The 11,793-nt window shown below is 31.6% G+C and overlaps 1 protein-coding gene across 1 annotated transcript; it reads right to left on the bottom strand.

Annotated features, from left to right (window-relative positions):
* Window positions 1–35: 35 nt before the first annotated feature.
* Window positions 36–6,891, bottom strand: LOC114387565 (auxilin-like protein 1). Its single transcript, XM_028347765.1, has 7 exons — window positions 6,360–6,891; window positions 2,191–5,342; window positions 1,974–2,071; window positions 1,822–1,887; window positions 1,664–1,753; window positions 1,027–1,203; window positions 36–419 (listed from the first exon to the last, which is right to left on the bottom strand). The coding sequence occupies exons 1-7, from the start codon at window positions 6,719–6,721 to the stop codon at window positions 384–386; spliced, it is 3,981 nt and encodes a 1,326-aa protein (XP_028203566.1). The 5' UTR covers window positions 6,722–6,891; the 3' UTR covers window positions 36–383.
* Between the last annotated feature and the right edge of the window lie 4,902 nt (window positions 6,892–11,793).

The raw sequence follows: 11,793 nt of genomic DNA, 5'->3' as shown, positions 1-11,793 counted from the left end.
TCACTGTTTAATTCTACAGAGAAAAGGAACTTGAATGACCCACCAAGAATGTAATGTTATTGATTCATGATTGATTCAAACACCAATTAAATCAAGTTGGACTGATTCATCCAAGACTTTTAGTTACTTTGCTAGTCAACCAGCTATTTTCTGGGTAAAATATTCTGTAATTAATTAAAGGCCTATTATAGGTGGAAAGGAATTAATAAAAATGTAGAACGGTACATGTTGAGCTATACATTAAAGTTTCACATGCAGCCCATCAATATTGGCTGATTGCTTTGAGCTTACTTTTCATACAGTAACAATAATAAAAATAAATACACTTGAATCGTCGCAAACGCGCGCGCATTGCCATCAGACAGCTCAACATTGTGTACTTCTTATCGTTCTTCCATGTTAAATCTGTTCCAAGCTTCCTGGGGACAATTAAATAAAAAATCAGAAACATTTATTCATACATTTGAATCTTCCTACGGTTAAAAAACTGTCCGTCTGAATCCTAACACTGACAGTCTTAGCTCAACGTAGGAAACACAAGAAAAATATACTTTATTTTCGCTTGTGCATTTTTTTGAGTAGATTTTATTGCATTTGAGAGTGTTAGATGTAATTAATGTTTTCATTATTTTATTATTATAGTTCACTAATTTGGTAGCCAGGCTGTGTTAGTTACAATACAAAATTAGATTTTGCACATGAATGATTCCATATTTTTGGTAAAACAAATGAAAATACTGTCAATAATAATTTTGCTTCAACAAAATTTATTTTATGCTACATAGTAACGAGTTCATATATTAAATGGATATGGATGGATGGATTTTCTCTTTATTTTTTCAAACATGTTATTTCCAAACACAACGATCTCATGTTAGTAAGATCCAAATCCCAATCACAACATTTAGAGTTAAATAAAAAAAGGTGCAAGGGAAGCCCATTTATAAGTGAATATTATGATTGTAGGTTGTAAATATAGAATCAGTAGAATTGTTTAGAGCTTAAAAGAACAAATGAAGGCCAAACCTTTAGAAGATCAAAAACCTTCTCGCAGATGTACTTTTGTTGAATGCTTGCCCCCCGCTGCTGCAGCTTGTCAGGATGCACAAATAGAGTAGCTTTACGATATGCTTTCTTTACAGCAGTGGTGGTTACTATATCTGTCAAAGGAATCGGTTGCCAACCACTATCGGGGCCAAGGATCTGCAAAACACAATTTTGAAACAAAATTTCCATAAGCAAAATGGTTCCATCGCACAATGGAAATGATAAAACTAGAAGGCATAGTACTAAAAGAAGTAACTGTTTTTGGAGCTAATGCAAGCCAACATCTGGTTGTATTTCACAAAAAGTGCATTTTTGTTTGACAATCCATTCAAATGTGTTTTCTCAATATTTCAATTAAAAAAATCAAATCAGGATTACGGGTAAAATGAACACTTCCACGAGGCCAGCCTAGTTATCCAGCATTACAGATTAGTATGTAAAAGTACTTTTATCCCCACATAAGTTCGCTTGAGTTTTAAAATAACAGAGCACTTTTGAAAATGATATATTTTCATGTCTTTATTTTCCCTAGTTTACAGCAATTAGAAAAAGATCCATGACAAGTTCATATCTATCTATCAAGGCATAATAATATATTCAGGATGTTTACACATACATATTGTAATGTTGAAAGCAATGCCCTCAAGTTTCCTGTCTTCCCACTTGACCACCTTTTAACATCAGCATCAAGAGATTCTGCTACCCTCTGTAGAAAATAAGATTTTGTAAGACAATGTGAAACTTGTGAATTGCAAAATTTGATAAGAAACTTACATTTCTGTCCTCTTGCTCCTTCTGCACAAGCCAGTCACGCATATTCTTTTCTGCAAGAGCCTTTGCCTAATAGTCCAAAACAAAGAATGAACAAACCATTTGACATATTAACAAATCTGTTCAAAAAATATTAGCAAAACCAGGAACCATACCACACGTTCCCCTATTCTCTGATGCCTCTCAAACCTAGCTTTACATCTCTGAGCAGAATCACCATCAGCTCCATCAAATACATCAGTAGAATCACGAACTTCAGGAAAATACAATTTGTACAGAATCAATAAAAATTTAAACAGGAAGTACTGTAATAAATAATCTATGAAACAAGAAAAAGATAAGGTCAGGTATTAACATATTAACATCACATACCACCATAGCTGAAAGATTTTGAATAGAAGTTATGCTTTATTCCATTATCACGGGAAGCCCCAAAACCTGCAACAGATTTGTCAGATTTATTTCTTGCCTCAGAGGCAGCTCTCTCAGAGAGTGCCCTTTCTAGGGCACGTGCCCGTGCCTCTGCAGTTGCTCTCTCCACCGCGGCACGTTCAGCTTTAAGTTTTGCTTCCATAGCAGCCTTCTCAGCTGGTGTCTTCTCATTTGCCTGACTAGTGGTTTTTCCTAGCCTTTCTCGTCCATCAGAAATGTTTTTCTGACGTGCTTCTGCTGCAGCTCTCTCTAGAGTCGCCCTTTCTCTGGCATCAGCAAATGCCCTTTCACGTGCTTCACGAATTGCTCTTTCTACAGCTAATTTTTCCTTTTCTCTTTCTCTTTTCGTCTCGTTTGCTTCAGCAAGTTTTTTGAGTTGTTCCTTTTCCTGCTCTTCCTTATGCAAGTTGCCATTTGCTTCCTTCTCTTCCATTATTACAGATGCTCGATTACTCTCCCTTAGATTGCTGTGACTTGATTCAACCTCCTCTTCTTTGAAAAGACTTGATTTCCGATCAGATGAACTAGATATCTGAGATTCTTCTATATTGTGTTCATTGTCAAACAAATTTTCCTCATTAGAAAAATTAGATTGATTCTCATCTGCCTCTTCATTTAATGTAACCCTATTCTCCTTAGCATCCTTGCAGATTTCTGCAGACTCAGGAGTTATTATGTCTTCAACAAGCATTTCCAGATTGCAGTCATTTTCTGACTTTTCCCAGCACTGATCTTGATTTTGCCTATCATTTATGTCAGTGTCACCAATACTTGTAGCATTACCTTCGGAGGTCTCTGTTTCAAATATATTTTGCATTTGATTGACTGCCCCATTGAGTTCAGGGGCAATTTGAATGAAGGAAGAAGTCTCACCTGCATTATGTTTCTCATGGAAATCGTTTGTCTCCTGAACAGGGTCTGTTTCTTCATATCTCTCTTGATGTTGAAATGAAGCACTACTCGCTACCATTGTATCATCCTGCACATCACATGAATGAACCTCTGGATTTACGTTCAGAGTTTCCTCATTTTCAATAGTTGTATCAGCTACCTGAGTTTTGTTCAACTTCTCAGTTTCATCTGGATCATAGCTTGAGCTGGTTTCTGTGGACTTGCCAGCCTCCTCGGCTTTTACTTCCTCACAACTAGGATCAGATTGAGTCACTCTAATTACTTCAGTTGGCTCCTTATTATACAATGCATCATCAGTGGCTTCTCTCTGACCAGAATATTCGATTTCTTGATAGATATCAAGAAAACCAGAATCATTCCTTTTCTTTCTATTCTCTAAACAACCAAAGTTTTCTATGTCTTCATCTGTACTTATGAAATCTGAGCCATGTTGACTGTGCACATTCTCATTGTTAAGTGGCTCCAGAATCTCTGTCAATTCACATTCTTCAAGCTCATTGGACACTGCAACTCTATCCTCACTTCCTTTTTGCTCTTGTGTAATGTTCTTCTCAACCTCTCTCAGTTCCTGAGCAGCTCTCAAATTTATTTTGCATTCTTCCAGCTCATTGGACACTGCAACTCTATCCTCACTTCCTTTTTGCTCTTGGGTAATGTTCTTCTCAACCTCTCCCAGTTCCTGAGCAGCTCTCAAATTTGTTTGGCATTCTTCCAGATCAAAGGACCCTTCAAATTTGTTGCCATCTTCTTCTGGCTTACAAGTAACTTTTTTCCCATTTCTTGTTATTAATCCTTGCCCACCAAGGTTGCTTTCATCGTCTTCCAGTTCATAAAAAGGTGTAGCCTTATTCTCAACTTCCCCAGTTTCAATAAACTTCAAACTCTTGTCCATTGTTCCACATTCAAGTGTCTCATGAACCAGTTTTGTTTCATCTACTGCTTCCTGACACCTATGCTTAGTTTCCTGGACAAGTTCTTCACACACACTTGCTTCATTATCCACATGGACCTTCTCTTCATTATTCTCCAGCCTACAATATTTCTTAACCACTTCTATTGTTTGATCGGATTCTTCTGGTTTATTAGTGGCACTCCTATCTGTGTTTTTAACGTACAGCTCTTTCTTGTTATTTTTTGCCTCTTTAAGCTCAAGAATTTTTCCTTTATGATCCGCGTCTTTCTGTTCAACCTCTTTCTCATATTTCACTTGAGTTGATTTCAATTTCTTCTGTGCTTTTTGTACAGCTTCTTTAGCAACACTTGTTTCTTTTGCCCCCAGATCTGGCCTCACTTGCTCTATTCTCATTGTTGATTTCCCTAACTCAGAAGAAGCATTTGGAAAAGCATCCATTTCTCTAAATGTTTGCTTTGTATCAGGTTTCTTTGTTTTATATGTGTCTTTAGCCTCTTTTTTTCTCTCAGCTTTCAATTCAATATTAGACTTTCGTTTGACATGATCAGGAAAACCTTCTTTCTTTCTTCTCATCAACTCTTTTGCAACCTTCATTCTTACTTGAGCCTCTTCCATTGCCTTTCTTAAAGCAGCTACAGAAGCAGCTACCTCTGAATTTGAGTCTACCATGTCATCTAAGTATGATGGCGAATCACCACCAGCAACACCTTCAGATGAGCTACTTTTAGATGCCTGACATTTGGTTGGCATTGATTTCATAGCTTCACTGTTACCTTCTGTAGTCTCTGATAGAGGAACTTTGACATGATGTATTCCATTACTTCCATTGCTAATCTCACATGCACCAAAAAACAGATCAATAGAATCAGATGTACTTGTAACTTTCACTCCATTGTTGGAAGGCTGTTTCTTAGAATTATCAGGTGAAGCACCAGTAAATGATTTAGTAGAATGTGCAGCTTCTTTTTTCCCCTCATTGCCATGACTACCAGAACAAGTAGTATCCTGTGCTACCGGTATAGACTTATTAACTCTGTTCATCTTCAGCGGATTGACTTCTTCAATTAATTGAGTGTAAGCAGGGACAGCACGGAGTTGAGCAATATGTGTCATCCCATTTGTTCCATTTTCGCTTCCTTGGTTAACTTTGTGAAATGACATATTGATCCTTCTGGTATCATTAGACGACCATGATGCCACTGGAATTTCCTTTGAACAATTAGTTAGATCTTCCCTGGAAGATTGGTTTTCTCCTTTGACCTTGCTCCTACAGAATAATAAATGACAGGAAAACCAATTATGTTAACCATCAGCATCCTCAACAGCCTACGAGAACTTAGTTAGTTATCAATGCTACAAAATTGGTTTGCACAATATAGTAGTTCTCCAAAAGAAAATCTCTATCCTTCCACAGAGATCAATTTATGAATCTGGTTATTATTCACAATCACAACTATTTTTTGCTAAATATTGTACAAATGTGTACCATTTTTTGGTGCAATACAGGCATGAATTTCACCTATAATGTGAACAAAACCCTATTAGTAAGAGAGTAATGTCATACACTAGCTGTCATTTGCAACTAAAAACTCATCCGTATATTTCAAGCAGTGTTGTTAAATAGCGGCCATGGCCCAACCATTATAGAATGGCGTGGTGGATATATTGCCAAGTAGACAATTTGTGAAGGGAGGTCCACTATGGTGCCGCCATAAGGCGCAATGGCGGGTTTATATGGTGGAATTTTGGCCTTCCGCCATTAATATCACTGATTTCAAGTAATTGAATTTGAGAGGTTATGTAGATCCCGATTCCCAGGTCCAATTCCGAATATTAAAATTAAAATCGTATTGTATTTGAAAACTTAGCCTACAAGATCTTCAACACTGGTAAAGTACAATAAAAGGAATGCCGGAGGGGATCAACAAGTTCCGTGAAACAGTAGATTCTCACTGATTCGTTCTTTTTTTATTGAAAAAAGTGACAAAAAAAGTAAGGCATTATTAATTTGCTGTCCACTTACTTGCTCGAGAGCATAAGGATAACACAAATAATTGATAATTAAAAAAGAGCAAAAGAAATCGCAGCTTCTCATTTCTCCTCTCAAAAAGAACTCACATGACTGACAACGCGGTCAAAAGGGAAAGGACGTATAAGCAAAGCCAAGTTCAAAGAACAATCGAATCTGGATTTCAAGCAAGAACACGTGCACATTCAATATTCTAAGTCACATTAAGTTAAAACCCTAACGCAAAAAAAAAAAAAACGGAGTAAGCATACTCACTTTGCTCTGAAGCTCTCTTTCTCCTTAGGCTCAGCAACAAGCTCCTCGAAAGGCACCGCAGCAGTGGCGTCTAGATTCCCGAACCCGCTGAAGACTTTCGAGTAATCGAGCTTGGAGCGCCAAACATCGTCGTTCTTTCTCCTCTGGTTGAGCTCCGGAAGTTCAAGGATCGGAATCGAGGAACCGGGCGACGACGTGCAGAAAATCTCGCGGTAATCGTCGAAGTGAGAGGAGAAGCTCGGAGCGCGGAGCTTGATAGGAGTGGCGAAGACACCGTCGTACGCAGATCTTCCGGTGACGCTGTAGCCACAGCCGTTGGAGAGCTTCTTCGTGAGAGTAGCGGTGGCAGCTGTGAATTCCATGGCAGCCACAACGGTGGCGAAGTTCTCCTTCTTCTTGCTTACGTTTGTTTTCTCTGACTATGCAAGACTGGTTCAGCAAGAGTCAGAGAAACACGAAGTAGAAGCAAGCAGAAAAATTGTGAGAGAGAAAAACAAAATATAGTAAAAGTCTTTTGCAACGGAATGAGAGGGGAAAAAAATAGCGGTCTATCTAACCGTTAAAAATAACACAAATCAACTTGTGTGCACGCACTTGCAACCGGTTGTTTCGGTCTCTAATTCGTAGCTGTTCTCCTCCGACTCATAAACCGGAGTTCCACGGGTGACTGGAAGAACCCGTAAATATCATAAATAAATAAATAAATATATTTTTAAAAGAAAAGGTTTGTATCCTGTGTGTTGTGGTTTTGCTTGGAAATAGTTCCGAGTCCAATCAACACTGCAGCAGTACCAAAATAATACTCCTGCGGCAAGTCCAAACATTTATATTTATAAAATCTCAACTTTAAAATTTTATTTATTCCAGATTTATAATATTTTCTATTAATCCTTTAAAGTAAACTAATTTTAATTAAAAATAGGAGAAAATATATTGATAAATAATTAGAAGAAAAATATACTATGAAAATGATAATTTTTAAAAAGATTATAAATTTAAGATACTTTTTTTAAAATACAAGATACTTTCAATTAAATTAATCACTTTCATTAATCTTTATAAATTAAATAATTGAGTTTTATATTCTCTTTCTCCCTATTTATAACAAAAAAAAATATTCCTTATAGATTAATTATTTTTTTACTAAAATGCCTTTATTTATTTTAATATATAATGCTATTATGAATTAACACTTCCTCTCTTATGCAAATTGAAGAAAATGAATAAACTTCTATATTAAAGACAAATTTAATACTAGTACTTAAATTTGTAACTTTTTTTTTAATAAGCTTAGTTTAGTAACTATATGTTATAAATAAGAACAAATGGGATATATAAGAACGGAGAGAGTACATGATATAATAAAACGTCATGAAAGGGTAGTTTTGGTACTTCACGCCGTGGTTTGGTCGCTGAAGGTGATTTTATACCTTAAGTTTGCCTAGTTTTGTGCATTGCTTGCTGCATACAGCTGTCGCTCCTTAGTCGTTCATTCTCATTGCCAATGCATACAAACATAAACGTGTTATGGCTTTTATACTTCTTTTTTTTTTACAATTTTAATTTTGGTTTAATTATTAAGTTCAATGATTGTTGTTATTCAATCATAAATTATTATTATTATAATTTTTAAAATAATTATCATAAAAGTTAATAAATTTATTAAATAAGAAAAATATATATGATTAAATGATTGTTTTATTAAATAAGAAAAATATATATGATTAAATGATTGTGTAAAATTTTTAACATGGGTCAGTTTTTTCAAAAATAGAACTTCTCAAGATGAGAGATCCACCTATTCTAAAAGAATATAGAATTACTTTTCATTTTCATATTAAATTAATTATTTATTAATATTATATTATATATCCCAGCATGTTACCTAGCTACTGTTGCTACAGGATTAATTAATGGCTTAATCAAATTACTGCCACTTGGTCAATTTGTTTTCGCTAAAAAGAGGAAGTCAGGATCTAATTATGATTAACTTTTAAGAGAAGAATGAATTAAATAAACTTGTCGTTATATTATTTTCAATATTGAGAGAGAGCGAAGAAAAAGCCCCCATAAAATAAGACTATAACAATATTGGAATTATATAATATGGGAGTAAAGGTAGAGCCCATATTAGCGTGTATAAGTAATATAGTATGTTGGGACTTTATTTAATAAGTATTTTCTGTTTCATTATTAAAAAAAAACTAAGAAAATTATTCAATAAATGGTTTTGAATTTAGATATGAGTATTCGTAAAATTCATAGGAACAAGTGCATACATCGGTATCTTACTACTCAATCTTGTATTATATGCACATGTTATTTAATATATTAAATTTAAAAGATTTAGATTTTTTTACCACAATTTTTTTTCATTTTTGTTCATGCAAAAAATTTACTTTAAATCCTTATAAAATATGTTTATTTTATTTTTTATCATTAGGACGCTTTAGATAGCATTTTTTTATTGTTCAAAATATTTTTTAAATGTTCAAAATGTTATCTGTAGCAGTTTAAGAATAAAAAATAAATAAATATATTTTATAATGATTAATTAGAATGAAAAAATTATAAGGAGAAAAATGAATGAATGTTAAATTAGAAGGAAAAAAATATTTAAGCCAATTTAAAATTAAAAACTAATGTTCTTCAAACTATTTTATATATGTCTGTTAAATAATATTACAAAAATCACTACATAGAATAAATATTACTAAAAAATTTATAAAATAAAAAATATTTCTGTATTTTTTTTACTTTAGAAATTATTACATATAACTTATCAATGTTTATGCATGATTTTTTAAAATACCTAGGAAAATATAAACATTTAATTTAATAATTTACAATTAATTCATTCATAAGTTTATAGGTTAGATTTGAATTTATTTATACTATTCTATTTTTTTATAAATATTGGATTTACATTATTTTTTTTTATTAATTTATTATGTTAGATATTTAGATTTAATTTTATAAATACTTTTTTCGTTATGCCTATAATTAAGACACGGAATAATCAAAATGTCAGTAATAAATTCATATGTAAATATCTATATACCCATAAAATATGGAAATAAACACTAAAATTAATACCTGTATAGAAATGAATATAAAATAGATTATATATATATAATTAAAAATTAAAAACTGATGTTACACAAACTATCATATATAATTAATTATTATTTCAAATAATAATAAATATATTACTATATATAATAAATATTACTCAAACCATTAATACATACAAAATATGTTTTTTTATTTTACATATAACTATATATAAATAATCAAAGTTATAATGTTTAACGTGTAATTTTTAAATATATATTAGAGAATATATATTGAACTTACAAATATATGAATTAGTTGGTTTATAAGTTTATAATTAATGATATATTTGAGTTTATTTATACCATTCTATTTATAGTTAAGATATACAATATAATATTTTTATTTAATTAAAGTGTGAGTAATAAACTAGGATATAAATATGAAATATCTACATACTTATAAAATATAGAAATACACACATGTTTAATGTTTTAAAAAAATTTTAAAAATATTCAATACTTTCTTCATTCAGTAAGTAAGGAAATTAGTAAAAAAAGATTTTTATAGTAGAATTTATTATTTAAAGTTAACTAGGAATTATTTCATCAAAAAATTGTTTATTTCCATAATTAAACTCAAATAATATCCAAACAATTCAATCTTAAATTTAACATATTATTAATTACTTGGACTCAACTGTACCATTGGAGTAGTTTTTGGACCTTACATTTTCCTGTTACACTATTCGAGTTTCACCCGGTCTCTATTGTTCTGGGCATTACAACATTTTTTGTTAAAAAAAATATGTTTTAATTTTCTTGACATGTCATAAGAATAATACTATATGATATTTTTTACCTATTGGTTTGTTGGTCCGCCAAGGTTGATAACATTATTATTGAGATTTTGGGTAAAATTAACGTCACATTTCATCTCTCCATTTTTTTTCTCCACCTTTATTGTTAATACTTGATAACTTTTTATTAAATTTGTATGCTAATATATTACTGCAACTTAAATTTATAATTTTCTTAAGGACAGATTGAAAATTACTTATTTCAACTTATAGACATTTTTTTTGTTACAAGAAGGGGAAAAAAAACTACACTCTTGAAAGAGCGACACCAGTAGAATTCAATTGAGTCATTGGTAGGATTTTTGTATTGTACCTCACATGCTATTTAGATTTCAGAGACAGTCTTGAAAGCCTAAAATAGGAATCAAACATCAATAAAGAAATAAACAACTACCATTCAGCGTGCATGTGCTTGCATAGAACATAACACATAGCTACCTAAAGAAAGAAAGAAAAAAAGACAACAAAAACAAAAAACAATTCCAAGCATGTGCGAGCAAAGCAACAACCAAGAAGGGTATTTTTTTTTTTTTAACAACCAACAAGTTAGAGCATGTTTGCAAATCCTATGAAAAAAATACTTTTGAGACAAAAATAATTTTATCAAAAAGTTATCATTCTTATTTTTGTTTTTATTGTTTTTATTTATTAGATCTGCATTTAGAATATGTGTCATAATAATTTCAACAATAAACTATTAAACATGAACTTAATTGTAATGGTAATTAAAGTGTTTCTTCCTTCTAATTATTACTTTTTTCATATTTTTTATGTTTAATGTTATTGTACATGGATTAAGAAATGTATAATAGAATTAAAAATTATTATATTTAAATTAAAAAAATATATTATTTAATATCTTGATGTTTAATACTTATACCACTAATAATTGATATTAAACAAGAATATATTTTAAAATAATATATTAATTAGACTTTAAAATTTTAAAACATCAAATATTTGGAAAAAAAAATACTAGAGCTAAAATGTATGGAAAGAAGGTAGTATATTAAACAACTAATAAAGTGGATACATAATGATCAATCACCCGCCAAAAAGCTAATGTATCGAAAGAAATGAGTATCGGAGAATCTGGATTTAATGATAACCTTGGTTGTTTCCAATGTCAAAAGCAGCAAAGCTCAATGCTACTTTCCCTTTTGTTTTTAGTTAAAATGACATAAATAATATTCTACATGTATGGGTGTGCCAAATACTTTAAATCAACAATCATCAACTCGTTCTATCTAAATAGGTTAAAGACGTAAACTTAGAATATTCCTCAAGTAATTGTTCTGGGCTTTTACCAAACCACCTTGGCCCAGATAACTTAAATACAAGCATTTCTCCTTGACACTTTTTTAAAATTTTCTATATGATTAATTAGAATTTATTGAAATGATATTTTTGGTATATTTTAGTTCTCATTTAATGATTTTCTCTCCTAATTTATATTATACGAGAAACAAAACGTAACAAAATTGACGATTTCCAAAAAAAAAATTTAACCAATCATAAAAA

The sequence above is a fragment of the Glycine soja genome, chromosome 2 (assembly GCF_004193775.1).
Source record: "Glycine soja cultivar W05 chromosome 2, ASM419377v2, whole genome shotgun sequence".
Classification (NCBI taxonomy): domain Eukaryota; kingdom Viridiplantae; phylum Streptophyta; class Magnoliopsida; order Fabales; family Fabaceae; genus Glycine; species Glycine soja.
The sequence above is the reverse complement of the archived record's forward strand: the minus strand, read 5'-3'. Positions and strand labels throughout refer to the sequence as shown.